The 18,554-nt window shown below is 39.4% G+C and overlaps 1 protein-coding gene across 11 annotated transcripts in view; it reads right to left on the bottom strand.

Moving 5' to 3' along the window:
• Positions 1-18,554, bottom strand: part of tenm4 (teneurin transmembrane protein 4) — a 658,797-nt gene that overhangs the window by 232,475 nt on the left and 407,768 nt on the right. For 8 of the 11 annotated variants that reach the window (XM_072577672.1, XM_072577680.1, XM_072577676.1 and 5 more), the window contains 2 exons: positions 17,905-18,160; positions 16,685-16,819 (listed from right to left, as the gene is read on the bottom strand). In XM_072577672.1, coding sequence (XP_072433773.1) covers positions 16,685-16,819; positions 17,905-18,160 — 391 coding nt within the window. The remainder of the gene's footprint in view (positions 1-16,684; positions 16,820-17,904; positions 18,161-18,554) is intronic. The other 3 variants (XM_072577677.1, XM_072577681.1, XM_072577679.1) reach the window with 1 other exon arrangement.

Below are 18,554 nucleotides of genomic sequence, written 5' to 3' on the forward strand. Positions count from 1 at the left end.
GTGGTGGAGGTGTGGAATGAATGTAGCATGATCCTACACAGCAACATGTCCACTGACTGCTGACAACCATGACAAGCTACCTTGCTTTGTGTTGACACTAAATATCAAGGCTTTGAGCAAAGTGCAAGAAAATATGTTAAGGCAAGGCAGGGATACTGGTAGTGTCCAGGTAGGTGCAAAGTGAGGGACCAGGAAGACAGTCAGTGAGTAGCCCTGAGATTAGATTAGATTAGATTACTTACAGTGTGGAAACAGGCCCTTCGGCCCAACAAGTCCACACCGCCCCGCCGAAGCGTAACCCACCCATACCCCTACATCTACATTTACCCCTTACCTAACACTATGGGCAATTTAGCATGGCCAATTCACCTGGCCTGCACATCTTTGGACTGTGGGAGGAAACCGGAGCACCCGGAGGAAACCCACGCAGACACGGGGAGAACGTGCAAACTCCACACAGTCAGTCGCCTGAGGCGGGAATTGAACCCGGGTCTCAGGCGCTGTGAGACAGCAGTGCTAACCACTGTGCCACCGTGCCGCCCACAGATGCTTCCTCTCAATCCATGAACTGGATACCTGTTTCAGTGCACAAAGTGTCCTTGGAGCAGGATTACAACATGAAGTGTCAGTACATTCCAAAGTGCAGCATTAGAGTACAAGGCATACTGTAAGTGAACTGGAGATGTGGCATGATGGCACAGAGAGACTGGCACATGTTGGATGCCAGTGTCTGTGGTTGTGGGGTGGGTGGGGGCATTGTTCCAAGATGTTGATGTTGGGTGTCCAAGATTGCAATCTAGACAAGCAAATGGTGTACTGGATTTGCCAGGTAACCACTGTGACTTTCAAGTTGGGAATTCTCAGAGTCCAGTTTCTGTCAGTTCCACGTTACAAGAGGAAGCTGCACATTAATGAGGTGATGTTTGATGTCAACAAGGGTGATAGTGATTGATAATCCCCATTAAGAGCCTCTCGTTGCTCCCTAATGTGAACCTCAACTTGACATCTGAAAATCTGGTGGAAAATGCAAAAAGATGCTTCTGAATTTTTAAATCATGGATAGAAAAAGCTACTGGCGGCCATCAATATCCTCAGTTAGCCTTTAATGTTCTTGTACAACTTCACAAAAATATTTATCACAATAAATACATTTAAAAATCAACAATTCTTCAAAACAAATACAAAACATACAATGCAGCTCAATACTATTTTCCCGAACAGTGGGTCATTCTCTTCCCAGCATCCTTAGTTTCTCCTGAGCTTATATTTTCTCCCTTACTGTCATTAATCCACTAACTCTGTGCCTTTCAGTATTGGGTTAATGATTTTCTTACAAATGTTTTCCTCTTCCTACCTTTCAAGTATCCATATAACTGTTGACCATTCTGCTAATGGACATCATTACCTCAATGCATGTTGCTTTAACAAGATACGACTTGCTTTTATTTAAAATGCACCAACTGTATCCATACATCTGACATCTTCACAAAAGTATATACTAGATTAATAACAATATTCAAGACGGAGATAGATTGATATTTATTAGGCAAGAGCATCAAGGGATAAGGATCAAAGGCAGATAAATGGATTTGAGATGTGGATCAGCATGAATTAATTCAATGATGGAACAGCTTACGAGTCTGAATGGTCTACTCCTGTTCTGTATTGACTTACAGCCTAACACGTTTGGATATAGCCCTAAGCTATAGCACTGCTGTTGAGTGAATCACATTTTCTTCACTTTCCATGAGCAAAACTACAAGCCATGTAACAGTATGTATTAATGGATCCAAAATAGTGTTTTCAGCAAAACAATGCTTCGACATTTCAAGGTGTACATATCGTATCTGTTGATAGCAAAGGTCTAAATGAAAATGAACCATGCCTGGACTGCAAATAACTTTCTTTTAAAAATGTGATTATGACATAACTAATGAATGAGACCTGGGATGGTAGGACTGATGTACGAAGAGAGACTATCAATAAAGTTCAGAAGAATGAGGGGGGTAATCTCATAGTGGCTCATAAAATTCTAACAGGACCAGATGGAGTAAATGCAGGAAAGATGTTTCCATTGTCTGGGCTCACAGTTGAAATATACAGGGTAGGTTATTTAGGACTGAGATGAAGAGAAAATCGTTCACGCAGACAGTGATAAGCATGTGAAATTCTCTGCCACAGAAAGTGGTTGAGGCCAAAGCTTTGAATGTTTTCAAGGAGTTAGATCTAGTTCTTAGGGCCAAAGAGATAAGAAGGTTATGGGGCAAAAGCAGGGTCAGCATATTGAGTTAGATGATCAGACATGATTATATTGAATGGCGAATCAAACGCTAAGGACTGAATGACCTACCCTTACTACTATTTTCCATGTTTCTATACTTAATGTCAGGTTTTGGACTGATAGTATTTGGTTACAATGGCAACATTTTTTCTACCATTTGCATGTCAGTATAAATCTGTTTATATGTTGATGTTTGATCACCACCTCTTTGAGTGTGTGCTGCATAGAACCAGTTACATACATCTGCTAACTTTGTCTAATATGCCACCAAGAAAGCTTATTTTGTTCTTAGTTGCTGCCAGTTATTCTGGGACCACAGTAAACATTGCACAATATTTAGTGCACTTTGTAATGTGTGTTTTCAGGGGCAATGAAATCAACTAGCAAAGAAATCTGTTGAATCAAACTTTATTTAAGAGCTGACGACAGCCTATTTGGCTTGTAATGAGCCTCAACGCGAAAGCTCCATCTTGGGAGAATCACCAGCCAATCAGAGGCTGGCACTATCTGGGTGTTGTTATTACTGTCTAGCTAGGTAGTGCTGCAAAGGAGAGAAGGTGAGGGGACATTTTTTAATGGGTTGTGAGCAGTGAGGAAGTTACCTTTGCAATCACCTCTGTTTCCCTTTCTTTGTGCCCCCATTGCTCTTAGTTCAGTCAAATGGAGGCCTATTCCGCCAAATCTGCAGGCCGCTCACCCTGATTTTCCAGCCATTTAGCTGCCAAGAAGCCAGATTATTGAGCTGGTGGTAAGTTGGGGCCTTTGAGTGGCCATTCATTCTGCACTTAAAGGATTTAACTGATTGTGGGTTGGGAAGATTATCCATGGTCCTTCCTGTCCAGAATGTAAGTGCTCAGATATCTTGGCAGTGCCAACCTGTCTGATTATTGCTGTTTTCATGATCTATCTCACCAATACCAGGGAGGGACAAATCCCATCCACTGGCAGAACTTCTGACTGGTGTTAACCAAAGTGTGTATTAATAGTGTGTATTAACCACATTAATGGCAATGACTGAAATGTCATACTGAGTACACCCACCCACAGAGTGGTGAATCCAGTACAGTGTGCTAACAGGAATTCCAGCTCTATGTCAGAAAGGTAAAAGGTTCTCTTGCTCTCCTGAACTGCAGTGCTCAAGTTGTAATTCAAAAGTAGAATAGAAAACAATTCTTCAGCTCAGAAACTGTGCAGTCCAATCTTTGAAATGAGTCCCAAAGGCATGTTCTTTTCCCGTTGTCCTGCAAATCTCTCCTTTTCAAAAAGAGTTATCTAGCTCCCTTCTTGAAAATTATAATTTCATTTGATTCCACCACCCTTTCAGGCATTTCAGATCCCAACAATTTGCTACATGAAATAAATTTTCATCTACTCTCACAATGTTTTGTGAATTATATTACTTCTGAGTCAATTAATTACTGACCCTCCTCTGAATAGAAACAGTGCCACAAATGCTACAGAGCTGATGACAGAGTGAAACTATAAATATAAAATTGCAAAAGATTTAGCCCAAACAATATTTAATTAGGTAATTAGTGCACTATTGTTAACATATGCCTTGTAATTAATTTGAGGCTGATTTATACATACCAACAAGTGCAAACAAATTTGTAAATAACATAAGGTCACACTGACAATTATGATAATTCATCTGCAAGACAAAATAACAGAAAAATGTAATGGGGAGAATTTTATACTATCAGGTCACAGACAACTTGGTATAGCAAATGCTGATATAAAAATAAAATACCACAGAAGCTGGAACCATGAAATAAAAATCATCAGCATGTCTGGCAGCATATTTTGTGACTAAGAACATTTCAGGTTGGTGTTCCTCTTTACTAACTGAGCCACTGCCACTGTAGCAAAGGAAACCTTGTCCCCTGCTATGCTGGGCTTTCAGAATGGGAAGGGTGAATAGCTGGAAGTTGTGGTCCATAGTGGTAGCAGCTACACAGCTTAAGAGATGGAGGAGGAACTGCACTCTGATCTTATTAGGGTGGGAGGTGGTCTAGCAAGCAAGACCTTAAAATAGTCATTGCGTGACTTTGCAGGTAATTCAGCAATGATGAGTACACAAAAAATGAGAATGGTGAATATGCCAATGAAGAGACGTTACAGGTGAGAGACTTTAGATTCCTGAAAAGTTGTGTCTAGTTCTGGCACCCAGGGACCAGGACATGCTGGGAGCTGGGAGCAATATCTTGGCAGCCCGATTGGATGTGCTGTGGAAGAGGCTTGGGACCAAGCATGGGAACTAGGATGTAGCAGTTTACTGGAGAAAAGCTGCAGAAAGCTCGCCCTGCTATAGGAGCAATACTGTTAAATTGGCAAGAGTGCATAAAAAATTCACAAGGATGTTGCCAGGACTGGAGGGTTTGAGTTACATGGAGAGGCTGGATATGTTAACACTTTCTTCAGTGGAGTTTATAAAGTTGAAGGGTGATGCTATAGAGGTTTATAAAATCATGAGGGGTACAGCTAAAATAAATAAAGGTCTTTTCTCTAGGGTTGATGAGTTGAATACTACAGGGCATAATTTTAAGGTGAGAGGAGAATGATTCAAAAAGGGATGCAGGTACAGTTACAACATTTAAAAGACATTTGGACAGGTACATGAATAAGGAAGGTTTAGAAGGATATGGACTAAATTAAGGCAAATTGGACTGGTTTAGTTTGGGAAACTTGTTATTTCAAGGGGGGTGGAGTATAAGAGTAAGGAAGTCTTGTTGCAACTGTACAAGGTGTTGGTGACACCACATCTGGAGTACTGTGAGCAGTTTTGGTCCCACTATTTAAGGAAAGATATTATTTCATTGAAGGCAGCTCAGAGAAGGTTCAGAAGGATAACACCCAGTATGGAAGGATTGTTTTATGAGCAAAGATTAAACAGGTTGGGATTCTACTCAAAAGAGTTTAGGAGGATGAGAGGTGATTGCATTGAAGCATATAGAACTTAAGAGGCTCGACATGCTGAGAGGATATTTCTCCTTATGAGAGAGTTTAGGACCAGAGGGCATAGTCTCAGAATAAATGGGTGCCAATTTAAGACTGAGATGAGGAGGAGTTCCTTTCAAAGACCACAGTGGAAGTCTAAACGAGCAGGGTCCTCATTTATGTTTATGGCTAAAATAGGTTCTTGATCAGTAAAGTTAACAAGGGTTACAGGCAAACACAGAAAAGTGGATGTGAGAAATGTTGGATCAGCCATGATTCTAGTGCATGGCAGAACCCAATTAGGGGGCCAAATGACCTATTTCTGTTTCTATTGTCTTGTTATGGTCAGTAGAAAGGGAAAATAACATTAACAAATGATTTAGAGTCATAGAGATGTACAGCATGGAAACAGATCCTTCGGTCCAACTTGTCTATGCCCACCAGATTTCCTAAATGAATCTAGTTCTGTTTGCCAGCATCTGGCCCATATCGCTCTAAACCCTTCCTATTCCTGTACCCATTCAGGTTGGAAAGACAGCACAAGAATAAGAGATATTAGGTTGGACCAGAGTATGAGAGAATGCAATAATTATTAAATTAGGTTCAAAGTGGTTATATGCATATGAAGTAAAATAAAAAATAGCATTTTTAAACCAAATGGAAGAAATTTATTGGAAGTATTAAAAATCATGACAAGCCTGTGCAGAGTAGATAGACAGAAATTATTCCACTGGTGCAACAATTTAAAGTCCTAGGGCACAGATTTATGATCATTGGCTAAAGAAGCAATAATGATGTGAGGAAAGATGCACTGGCTGAGATTGTGGTAGATATAGATTTATTGAGGCTTTCAAATGAGAATTGGATCATTACTTCAAAGGGCAGTACTTGCAGGCCTATAGGAAAAATGCAGATGTGTGGCACGAGGTAAATTATACTCCCACAAGAGCCACAAGATATGCTGAATGGTCTCCTTCTCTGTTGTAACAATTCTATGACTCTATGGGCTGAATCTAACTATCTTTTGGGTGAGCATCAGTTGAGTTGAGTTTCATAGAAGTTTCCTTTCTATGAAATCTGTCACTATATCATACAAAACTTGACTGATTAACTGTCTACCTCAATCCTATACAGTCCTTCTTATCATCCAATTGTAGCCATATTCTATCACTCCTCACACCTGGAACAATTCGTTGCTGCCAGGATATCCTGCAATGCATCACCTTCCTTCGTGTGGGTGCCATCTTTGAAGGGCTGTTGTGCATTTAGAGAAGCACTATTGGTCAGGAACTGCCCTGCATGATTTCTGTCAGTTTCCCTGGACATAGCAGACATGAGGGAATTGCTGTTCTGATTCGTGGGCAGGGACCTGGAGGTCTGGCTGGGTGTGGTAGTGCAGAGGAGACATCTGCTCTTCCCCCAGGACTAGCACCGGAGACCACAACACCAGACCATGCCCGCCTTGCACAGCATTATAAGAAGGTCAAAAGACCTTCTCCATTCTGTCATGTTAAGTGCCACCATCTTCTCTCCGATACTTCACATTCACTCCAAATCTGCAAATGTACCCACTTCATGTCACCCTCTATCACTCCCATCGTTACCTGTAACATGTTCCCTCAGTGTCACCCACCTCAACACCAATACCACTCACCCTGTATATTCTCTGCGCTGTGTATTGGGGATACCAAATTGGCTTCAACACCAGCATGGACTCGGGACAATTTATGATATAGTGTATCTTTAAGACTCTACTTTTCACAGAATAGAAAAAAAATGCCCCTTCAGCCCAACATGTCCTCACTTGTCGTCCAGCATCAATCTAATGCCATTTTCCAGAATGTGGCCTTGAATGCTATGATGTTTCAAGTGCTCATCCAATTACTTCTTAAATTGTCATAAGAGTTCCTGCCTCTACCACCCTCTTAAGCAGATGGGTTAAAACATTTTTCCTGAAACCCTCTCTAATTCTCTAAAGCATTCCAAAGCAGAAGAGATATAGAAAGCGCAGTCCCAGCACAACTCAGCACTTCAGAAGGACTGCAATGTTGAACTTTTTGCTTTATTTCTTTATTTTTCAACTTAATACAAACAAGATCTGTACTGTTTAACTTTTAATTTTGTTCCTTATTTCTTTCTACCTTGTTCTGAAGTTTTTGTATCAAAGTACTTGTACATAAGATGGTGCCATGTGTAGCAACATTGAGAACTTTTCACTGTACTTTTCTATTTGAATGCTCGTGTCAATAAAGTCTAAAATCTTAATATAAAATCTAAATCTCCTGCTCCTTCTCTTAAAACTGTACCTCTTAGTTATTAATCCGTACAGTCAAGGGAAAAGTGTCACCTTTGCTATACCTCTCAGAAATTTGAATATGATTATCAGGTCATCTCTCAGCTTTCTCTGGTCTAAGGACAACAACTCCAGCCTATCCAGTTTCTCTTCGTAACTGAGATGCTCCGGCCCAGGGAATAGCCTGGTGAATCCTCTTTGCACTTTCTCCAGTGCAATCACATCCTTCCTATTGTGTGGCAACCTGAACTGTACACAGTACACCAGCTATGGCTTATCTAACATTATGTACAGCTCCATCATAAACTCCATGCTCTTCAGTGTATTCAGTGCTTTGACAAATGAAAGGGAAGTATTCCACATGCCTTAACCATCTTATCTACCTGTTCTGCTGCCTTTAAGGATCTACAGACATGCGCACCGCTGTCTCTCTGATCCTCTGTATTTCTTAGTGTCCTACCAATCAATGTATACCCCTTCGCTTTGCTAGCCCTCCCAAAATGCGTCATGTGTCAAGATTAAATTCTGTTTGCCATTATTCAACCAACTCTAACAGTCTGTCTATATTGGCCGGCAGTCTAAGGCTTTCCTCCATCTCTATTTACAATACCATCAATTTTCATGTCATCTGTGATGATACCTTCTACAATCATGTCTTGATCATTCATGCACACAACAAACAGTAGGAACCCAACATTTAATCCTATTGTACATGACTGGACACAGGATTCCAGTCCCCAAAATGCCTTTCAATCAACCTGCTACTTGAATCATAGAACTTTACAGTAAAGATAGAGGCCATTCAACCAATCAAAAGAGCCACCCAGCTTGGAAAATTCTCCAACCCTATCTCAATAGCCCTCTAAATTGATCACTTTCAAAATATTCACCTAGCTCTTTTTTGAACCATCCAATGAAATCTGCCTTTATTACACTCTACCAGGCAGCACATTCCAAATCCTAACGCTCTCTGAGTAAAGAAGTTTCTCTTCTCACTCCTAGCTTTGTTGCTGACAATCTTGAAATTGTGAGCCTTCGTTACTGACATTCTAACCAGTGGGAAGAGAATGTCCTTCTTTACCTTGTCAAAACTGTTCACACTTCAATAAGGTCATATCTTAGTCTTCTCAGCTCTAGGGAGAATAACGCCAATTTCTCTAACCTTTCCTTACATCTAAAATCCCTCAATCCTGGTATCATTCTCGTAAATCTGCTTTACGCTCCTCCAGGACTTTAGCATCCTTCTTTAAATTAGGTGCCCAGATCTGAAACAATACTCCAAAAGTGATCTGGCCAATGATTTGTAGAAGGTAGCATCACTTCCTCGCTTTTATACTCTATGCCTCCACTTATAAACCAAAGGATCTATAAGCCATCTTAACAACCATTTGAACTTGCCTGGCCACCTTCAGAGAATTATGCATAAACCCGATGTCTCTGCTCCTGTACTCCCCTCAAAAGTTACTTCATTGAGCCTGTATTGCATCTCCACGTTTCTTCTACCAAAATGTATTCGCTCACATTTATCTGCATTGACATTTGTCTGCTAAATGTCTGCCCATTTGACCATTTGCAACTTTAGAGATTTTGCCCTCAACACGCATCTCCAAATCGACTACATAAATCAGAAAAAGCAAGGGTCCCAAAACCAATCGCTGGGAACACCACTTTTAACTTGTCTCCGATCTGAGAAACACTCATGTATATCTACCTGCTGTTTACTACCTTTTAGCCTCATCAATCCCAAATATTTCTAACTTGCTAACCAACCTGCCATGTGGCATCATGTCAAGTGCTTTCTTAAAATCCAAATATACAACATCCACAGCTCTACGCTCTTCAACTGCCTGGTTCACCTTGTCAAAGAAGTCAATTACATTTGTCAAGACACAATCTTCACAAAGTCATGTTAACTGTTTAATATTCATTTATTTTTCTCTCAATGTATACTTATATTATCATGTATTATGGCTATCCTGAGTTTTCCCACTATTGATATCAAGCTGATAGGTCTGTAGTTTCCTGGATTATCCTTTGCCCCTTTCTTAAACAACTGAGTCATAGCTGCAATCTTCCAATCCCTGGACTAATCCTGGATTCAGAGAGACCTGGAAAATTTCTGTCAACAGCTCTGCAATTTGCTGGCTTACTTCTCTCATCTTACCACTCTCAGTAATCTAGGATGCACCCCATCCAGGCCTGAGGACTTCTTGTTCGGGATTGCTGCTAGTCTTTTTAGTGTCTCTTCTTTGTCTATCATTATACTGCTCAGTTGTTCAACACCCACATTTTCAACTGGGCCATTAGCAAGATAATTTTGGATCCAATTTACCGAAATGCTCTGGATCCCATGTGGTCTTACATTCTTAACCAATCTGCAACCAAAACCTTACTGAAATCCTTGTAGACTAAATCTATGCTCATCTCATCATCTCCTTGAAAGTTCAATCAGCTTTGTTCACCATGAATTAATTGACTGACATTGCAAACCAGTGTTGTAATGAGTCCCACAGAGGCTGATAACTTTTAAAAACAGATCTGAATTTTCCAGTGACAGAAAAAAAATCACAAATTCAGTTTGACATTTTAGAACTTTTATTGTACAAAACAAACTGAAATCAACCCTACGGGTTTTTCTACACAAGTTAGTGGCAGGAAAGGAGGGATTCCTCCTTAACAGGCCCCTCAGGCTCTTCCTTATGCTCCAGACTCTTTTCTACCTCCCCAGGTTCCACCTCACCAGCCATCTCTTGAGTTATCAAATCTTGCACTCAACTCATCTTCGTGACCTTCTCTCTGACCTCCAAACAGTGACACATTTCCAATTCATCACAGGACCCTTCCTCACACCTCAGGCTAAGACGAGCAATGACCCTTGGCAGTCAACAATTGAAAACATCTCTCATGTTGTTATTTCAAGCTATGACAGTTGAGGTTATAATATTGTTAAATTACTTATCCTATTGACTTCATTGTATTGTTTCACAAAATCACTTCTTAAAATCATTCCTAAAGACCCTGATTGTATTCAGCACATTCTATCTGTATGTATTTAGATTAGATTAGATTAGATTACTTACAGTGTGGAAACAGGCCCTTCGGCCCAACAAGTCCACACCGCCCCGCCGAAGCGTAACCCACCCATACCCCTACATCTACATCTAGATCTACCCCTTACCTAACACTACGGGCAATTTAGCATGGTCAATTCACCTGACCTGCACATCTTTGGAATGTGGGAGGAAACCGGAGCACCCGGAGGAAACCCACACAGACACGGGGAGAACGTGCAAACTCCACACAGTCAGTCGCCTGAGGCGGGAATTGAACCCGGATCTCCGGCGCTGTGAGGCAGCAGTGCTAACCACTGTGCCACCGTACAGCCACATCCCCATTTTTAGGACAATTTAGCTCACAAGCCATGTTGTATCACTGATATAAAAAGCTGATATTTTGTGTAAAAACAACTGAACCTCATTTCTTTTGAAAAGTATGGTTTCAGGTGGGACATCAGTGCCAGCATTTCAAGTTCTCACAACCAGTTCTGAGCAAGTGTCACTGGACCCGAAACATTAACTTTGATTTCTCTCCATATAAACTGTCAGATGTGCTGAGCCTTTCCACCAATTTCTGTTCTTGTTGTCAAAGAAGCAACACATGGGAGTAAATTTATAATGGTGTAGTGACTTTCTCCCTATGGTATGATGGAAATTCAGATTATTCCACACTCAAATGTATATTTAGTATGCCCCGTTCAAAAGAAAAAGTGCAGCATTGGTCTTTGGAGATAGTTTCATTTTATAGGATTGTATTTGTTAGGCAGCAATATATAAAAATAATTTGGAAAAAAAGAAAAGGGTAGGTGCAGTTAATGCTTTTGAGTATACTCTACTACAGTGTATAGTATTTGCTTTCTATTTTCTGCTGAGGCATGTTTACTGACATATTATACAATTGACCATTCTTCAAGTATGATCCTATAAAGTGTGATGGCAGAGGATCGCACCCATATCTGGCATCAGTAGAGCCCTATCAATGCCTTAATCAGCATCCAGATGAGTGAACTACAAGTTGGGACATCATGTTAAGGTTGTACAGGACACTGGTGGGACCTCTTCTGGAGTAGTGCATGCAGTTCTGATCGCCCTGTTATGGGAAGGACATTATTAAGCTGAAGAGGGTTCAGAAGATTTACCAGGATGTTGCTGGAAATATGGAGGGTTTAACATATAAGAATAGACTAGAAAGGCTGGGGCATTTTTCATTGGAGTGTAGGAGGTTGAAGGGTGATTTTACTGAGCTTTACAAACGCACGAGGGGCATAGGTAAGGTGAATGGCAAAGATCTTTTCCCTAGAGGTGGGACAGTGCAAAACTAGGGGGCATATTTTTAAGGTGAGAGGAAAAAGATTTAGAAAGGACATAAGGGGCAACGTTTTTACGCATACAGTGGTTCTGTGTAGAATAAAGTCCCAGAGAAAGTGGTGGATGCAGGTACAGTTTCAATGTTTAATAGATATTTAGATAAGTTCATGAATAGAAATGATTTGGAGGGCTATGGGCCAAGCACAGGCAGGTGAGACTAGTTTAGTTTGGGAATATGGTCCATTGAACTAATTAGACTGAAGGGTCTCTTTCTGTGATGTTTGATTCCTTGACTCTGACTAAATTGGGAAGAAAGATTTGCAATTATATGGTACCTTTCATGACCTCAGGTTGCTGCAGCGCACTTCACAGCTAATGAAGTATTTTTGAAGTGTAGTCACTGTTGTAACTCATGAACCATATAAGTCAATTTGTGCTTCGCAGGCTTGGACACACAGTAACCTCCTGATCTGACTTTAAAGATGTTGATTACAGGATAAACCTTGGGCAGGTCATTGCAAATAACACCAATGGTCCTCTTCAAAGCTGTGTCATGGAATACAAGGACTCAGTTTAACGTTTTATCCAAAAAAGGTGGCATCTCCAGTAGTCCCTCAGTATTGCACTGTGCTGGAGTCAGACTCGAACCCATATTCTCCCAATTCAGAGGCTAGAATGCATCTAACTGAGCCATGGCTGACGCAGTGAAGTGAAATGTTTTCCCTCGCTAGCCCAGGGCACTAAAATTCATTTATGGAATGTTAACTAACGTCCAGTATTTGATCAGTGATTTCAACTGATTATCAAACCCAGGACCCCCATGGCCGAGTGCTAAACAAAAGGGGTTGTACTTTTGCGACACATGCGGCATATCACCGAATGTATTTTTCTTGGATTTGTAGAATAGAATAGGCTGACTGAATATAATAAGAAAATAGGTTATACAAAGAATCTGAGTGGAACTGGCCAAGTGAATGGGGAAAATTCCTCAGAGCTCCATTCCCTGCCCATGCATTAATTAAAGTGGTCCATTTCAAGCATTATAACTTTGAAAGAAATTCAATGGAAAGTGAGATGTATTAAATTGCAAATTTAGTGGAAGATCTCAAATGAGATACTCAATCATTAGATATATGTGGGTATGTAACTGTAGCATGCAGTAGTTTGCATGTGCACCTTGGCATGGCATCTTGGTGTCTACATCTTATGCTTAAAATTGTGATAACATAGCAACAATGGAAGATAAGGAGAGATGTATGGAAAGCTAGTGTTAAGGACAATTTGGATATGACAGGAGTTAACCTGTAAATCCGCATGAATTTCCAGCTGGATTGGAATGAGGTAGATGATCTTAAGTAATTTAAAAAGTAATAAGCACCTAGCTTCATTTTCATTTATTGTTATTCAAGAAAGTAGTCAGATTGAAAAAAAAAATTAAACTGCACAAACAGGTGTAGATTCTGATGCAGCAGTCAGAAAATGCAACATGGCTGAATCAACATCACCCTCCAGGCCTTATTTGGAAATGGAATGTCAGGATAACCCTTACCCGCCAAGAAACACAAAGCAATGAGGTTTGTCAAGAATAGAAATGAAGGACAGGTTTCAGAGAGGGGATAGGATGGCACTTAGGAAGACAAGGTGTGGTGAGACTTTGGTAATGTGTGAAAAACAAAGTGTTTGTCTAAAACTGACCATTTCTGAATTTGAGAACTGTACTATGTAACTTACAATGTATAATTATCTGATGAATCCTCTTTGAGTTAGAGTGTTATGTTGGAATCTTTCTGGTGTTGAGTCCTCCAATGTTGGCTCAATAAATGATCTTTGACCTGTATTTGGTGGCTCCTGAGATTATTTCATGAAATAATCTATCACAATGCCAGGATTAGCAACAACCAGACAATCAAGGATGCTATAGGAAGACAGCATGAATCTGGTATGGAAGCAAGTTTCTGATGTAGTTGGATTCAGTTTTTTTTTCTGATTATTAGCTGATCCTCTGCAGCTTTAATTAATGAAAATATGATTCAGAACATGGTTCTGCAATTTTACCAATAAAGTGGAAGCTTTTCTTAAGCAAACACACTTTAAGATGAATGGTCAATGTATCCTTTTAGGAACTAAACAGGACATGCAATCCTGGCATGTAGCCCACTCTGCCAGGACAGTGCTTTAACTACATTGGACAAACAGGCAAAAAGCTAGCCATCGGGATACATGAACATCAACTAGCCACAAAAATATATGACCCACTATCACAGGTATCCTTACGTACAGGTGAGGAAGGACACCACTGACTGGGACAACACATCCATCCTAGGACAAGCCAAACAGAGATATGCACGAGAATTCTATCAACAAATACATCGACTTGGATCCCATCTACCACCCTCTGAGAAAAAGAATAGGAAATGCCATCACCAATATAGGAAATGACATCACCAATACAGGAAATGACATCACCAACCCAAGGAAACCTAAACACATAAATAGACAGTCGGACATAACACCAGTGCTTCTCTGGAGGCTCACTGATAATGTTACTTAGTATGATGATGAAACATCTGAAAATAAACTTGCCAGCTCAGCGAGCAAACATACATTCAGTACTTTAACAATTTAGGTACACAATGTCTCATGATTTACCAGCCACTGTGCCAGAAGCAGAATCTCATTAATTGTATCAAAACAAACACAAATGTGGAAGATAACTTTTGAAGGAATTTCCTGTATATGAGTAGCTATTTCTAATTCTTTTCATCTTGGCCTTTCAAGCCACAAAGTTGTGTCATTGGATTAGCAAGTATTCATGAGCTGGCAATGTAAGTTCAAATCCAACAATAACAATTAGATAACTTCAATTTCCAAATGGGAATGTAAACTCTGAGGAGGTGTTAACTGAATGGGCAACAAGATAGATAGAGTACAAAATGTTGATATGTGCAGTTATCCACTTTGACGGTAAGAATAGGATAAGCAGGATTTTTGTTAAGAAGGCATGTAGACTTCTAAATGTTACTGTGCATAGAGTCTTGAATGTACTCATATCAGGAACTTTAATGTTATCTAGCAGTTTGGAGTCTTGCTACAATAGTAAATGTGAGACTACACCTGGAGTACTATGTGCAGTTTTAGTTTCTCTATCAGAAAGGATACAGTTGCATTGGGTTCCTGGGATGGCAGAATTGTTCGAAGCTAAAAGGCTGAGTAAATTGGGCCAGTAACTTCAAGCATAAAATAATGAAAGACTATCTTATTTGAAATATACTGGACATGAAAAGGGATTGGCACACAAAATCTAAAACACAAAAGGGCAGAGTATCATGATAAGGAGTTGATCAATGGACTGAAATGAGGAGAAATGTTTTCAAAGACTTGTGAATCTTTGGAATTCTGTACCCAGCACTGATCTTTTCTTCTTTCCTTGTCTACTTAAAACACTGTGATATTTTAAATAAAATTGGCACATTTAAGACATATGATTCAGATAACAGACATTTCTACAAATATGAAAAAGAGAAAACGGATGATTTGAAGCAAGTTAAACTTCAAAGTCTGTATTGTTTAATTGTAGCAAGATAATATCAAACTGTAGTGTAACAGCATGAACCACTGTTTAATCTTCAAGGTTAGCTCAGCTATCTTGCACAAATATGAGGCTAAATGCAAACAAGAAGCTTTCACATTTCAAAATCATAGGTATTGACATATTTGTGATTAAGCAGCACAATTACATGTATACAAATTCTCCCCTGAAAGTCAAGGTGAAGAGAACCTAAAGTGTCAAGATAATGGCAACACACTACAATACTGCATTAAGCACAGGACAGCACAATAAATATCAGTTCTCAAATAAATAAATTGAAAAGCCTCAGATATTCAGAATAAGTCCTGATCAGCAGGAGGTGTAGTGAGGAGATAAAAGAAATGCAGGCTTCAATATACTGGTGAGGAAATAGAGATTAATGGATGGTTGGGAGAAAGCTTTAACTTAGTCTAAAGGCTCAGAAAATGTCATAAACCACAGGGGTGAAACCTGTGTGCTTTGCAACTGCCATTTGAACTGTAGTTTCATTAGCCTGTGGCAGTATATAAAGCATATTTTAGACATTTTGTGCAAATGTGGGATTTAGTATTCAATGTGTTTGAAATGTGATGATGCTTTAAAAAAAGTGAATGTTTATAGTTTCAATAGAAGAGCCTTAACCCGATTTTACCAAGATTTGTCTTACCCTATTTCTTTTTTCAGCAGAGCTGAATTGGATTGCAATTTGGATTTTTATGCCTTTTTATATATATCCTGGTAGAATAGAGGATGTCAGCAAAATTGGGTTATGAAATCAACTAGAACAGAATCTCAGCAGAAAGAATATTACAATCAAACCAAATTGACTAAGATCTTTCAATTTAAATGCTCAAGTGTCTAATTGAACATATTTGCACGGTAGTTATCATTTCTTGCCAGGTCCGCAGTTAGAGCTAACAACAATAATTTTGGTTCTTTCCAGCATTTACAGATAAGACTGAATATATTAGTTAAAATATACAAATCCTCTGAATACAATTGCTCAGCATTAAAAGTAAAGTCAACGTTTACTTTATATCAGACAAGTGATAATGCATTATTATACCAAAAATTGTTGTATTCCATAAACATATGACTTTTGATAGCAGCAGTTTATCATTGTCTGACAAACAATCGGTAGTTTGTAAAATTAGAAGATGACTTTGTAAATTGAGTTTTCAACTCTAAGGCAGGAATAATTGAGCAAAGGAGTCATATTCCCAGCAAGAAGCATCACATACCCATCATTGTAACCACCGTCATGTCGAGCAGAAGCAAAAACGTCCATCTCAATTAGGTTGTCCTGCAAAGTCTCTAGGAATGTCTGCTTTGTTACATTTCTACATTCAGATGGAAATATGAATGAAGCCAATGAGCTGCATATGTATAAAATAGTGAATGGAAACAGCAAAAATCAAAATCAGCAAAATGGCCAACAAATTAAAAATCAGACATCAGTGCAATGATAGGAATTATAGTGGCAGAGAAACTACTGATGTCCTTTTAAAACATGCTTTCAGAACAGTCATTTACTGGGTTTAAGGTATAATGTAAAATGGTTCAGATAAAATTACTTCAAATGAATGGACCCTAAAGACTAAGCCTCATATCATTGGCCTGGAGTCTCTACATGTTTTCTGCCCAAATAGCCATACAATGTGGATAGAATTCACTGAAGTAATGTAAAATAAATGCTGAATTTAAAACATAAGTGAGTTATGCTTGTTTCAACTTGCACTAATTTTAGTTCCATCCTTTATGCTTGTTCATAAATCAATTTGCACAGAGCAGTCCCCATCTTAAAAAAATTCCATGTACCCAGATCAGTATGGTAGATTTCCCCTGATTGGGGCTTTTCAGCGATGCACATCATACCTTGATTGAAAGTTTGGGTGTGCAGGTACCTGTGGCCACATTAATCCATTGTTAATGGCCTGCAATTCTCACTCGGATCTATTCCTCACGCTGGTGAAACATCTTATTTTGAATTCAGTTTAGATATGTCCAATTGATCTGATTCTGCTTCACAAGACTGGTGACCAGGTGACTAGCCTGGTTTTTGAGAAGAAATTACCTGAACACCTTTAATTGACCAGTTATTGATCGTACCTGATATGATAATTTGATTTGGTGATTCATGGGAGATTTTATGCATGGGGTACTCAACTGAGTTTGCACAGAAACTTGTGCCTAACTTCATCTTCATAAAACTGGTGCAGTGTTCAGCCCATTGTTTGTACCCCTGCTAGAAACCCCAGGCCATTATATAAACAGAAAACAAACATTGCTTAGACATGTTGCATTTTGTTAGTTATTTACATGGATTTTCAAAAACATGGTATAGAAATATTCTACAATTTTATATTTACAAATGTTCAGTGTGCAATTTTCTAGAATATGAATATTAAACAGCCACAGCCGCTTAGGCCACAGTATTATATTAGAAATGCAAGAAGCCTACCTGGTCTCCAGGGGGATGTTACTGTTGAGGAGCCAGTTGTCCTGCATATGGACAGGATCCTGTATGCTGGGAGGTGGCTCTGGAGGTGGTGGAAGGTCGGCTGGGCTAGGACTGGGGTTACTGCGTGTAGTGAAGTTCCCCCTGTTCAAAGAGTTAACCGAGGAGGCATGAGGATGGTTTAGAGTATGGGTATGCGTCATTGCAGGTGGAGGTGTTCTGAGCATTGAATGATTCTGCGAAGGATTGGCCAAGTGATCTGAAAAAAACAAAATTGGACAAATGAGAGATAATCTTACTGAAATTATCATCTGGTAGTTCACTGACACTTGTACCTGTAAATGTTTTGATTGTGAATACTAACAGCAGATATATGCTCCTTTTGACCGGCATAGGCTAGCATTATCAAAAGTGCAACTCAAATGCAGAAAACTAACTGTCAGAAATAAACCCACAGCTAAAACATCTAATCAACTTATCAACAGAAGTACAATTCACCAACTTTTAAATGTTGCATTATTTCTTAGGGTTTTTTTAAAAACACAGCAAATGTGATAGATTACTTATTTATCTTGTGTACTAGCTGAGATGTTTACTCTGATCAAATAGTTGTGTCAGTATCTCATAATACATGGGCACAGATGTATGAGGTG

This window comes from Chiloscyllium punctatum, chromosome 9 (genome assembly GCF_047496795.1).
Source record: "Chiloscyllium punctatum isolate Juve2018m chromosome 9, sChiPun1.3, whole genome shotgun sequence".
In the NCBI taxonomy this organism is placed as follows: Eukaryota; Metazoa; Chordata; class Chondrichthyes; order Orectolobiformes; family Hemiscylliidae; genus Chiloscyllium; species Chiloscyllium punctatum.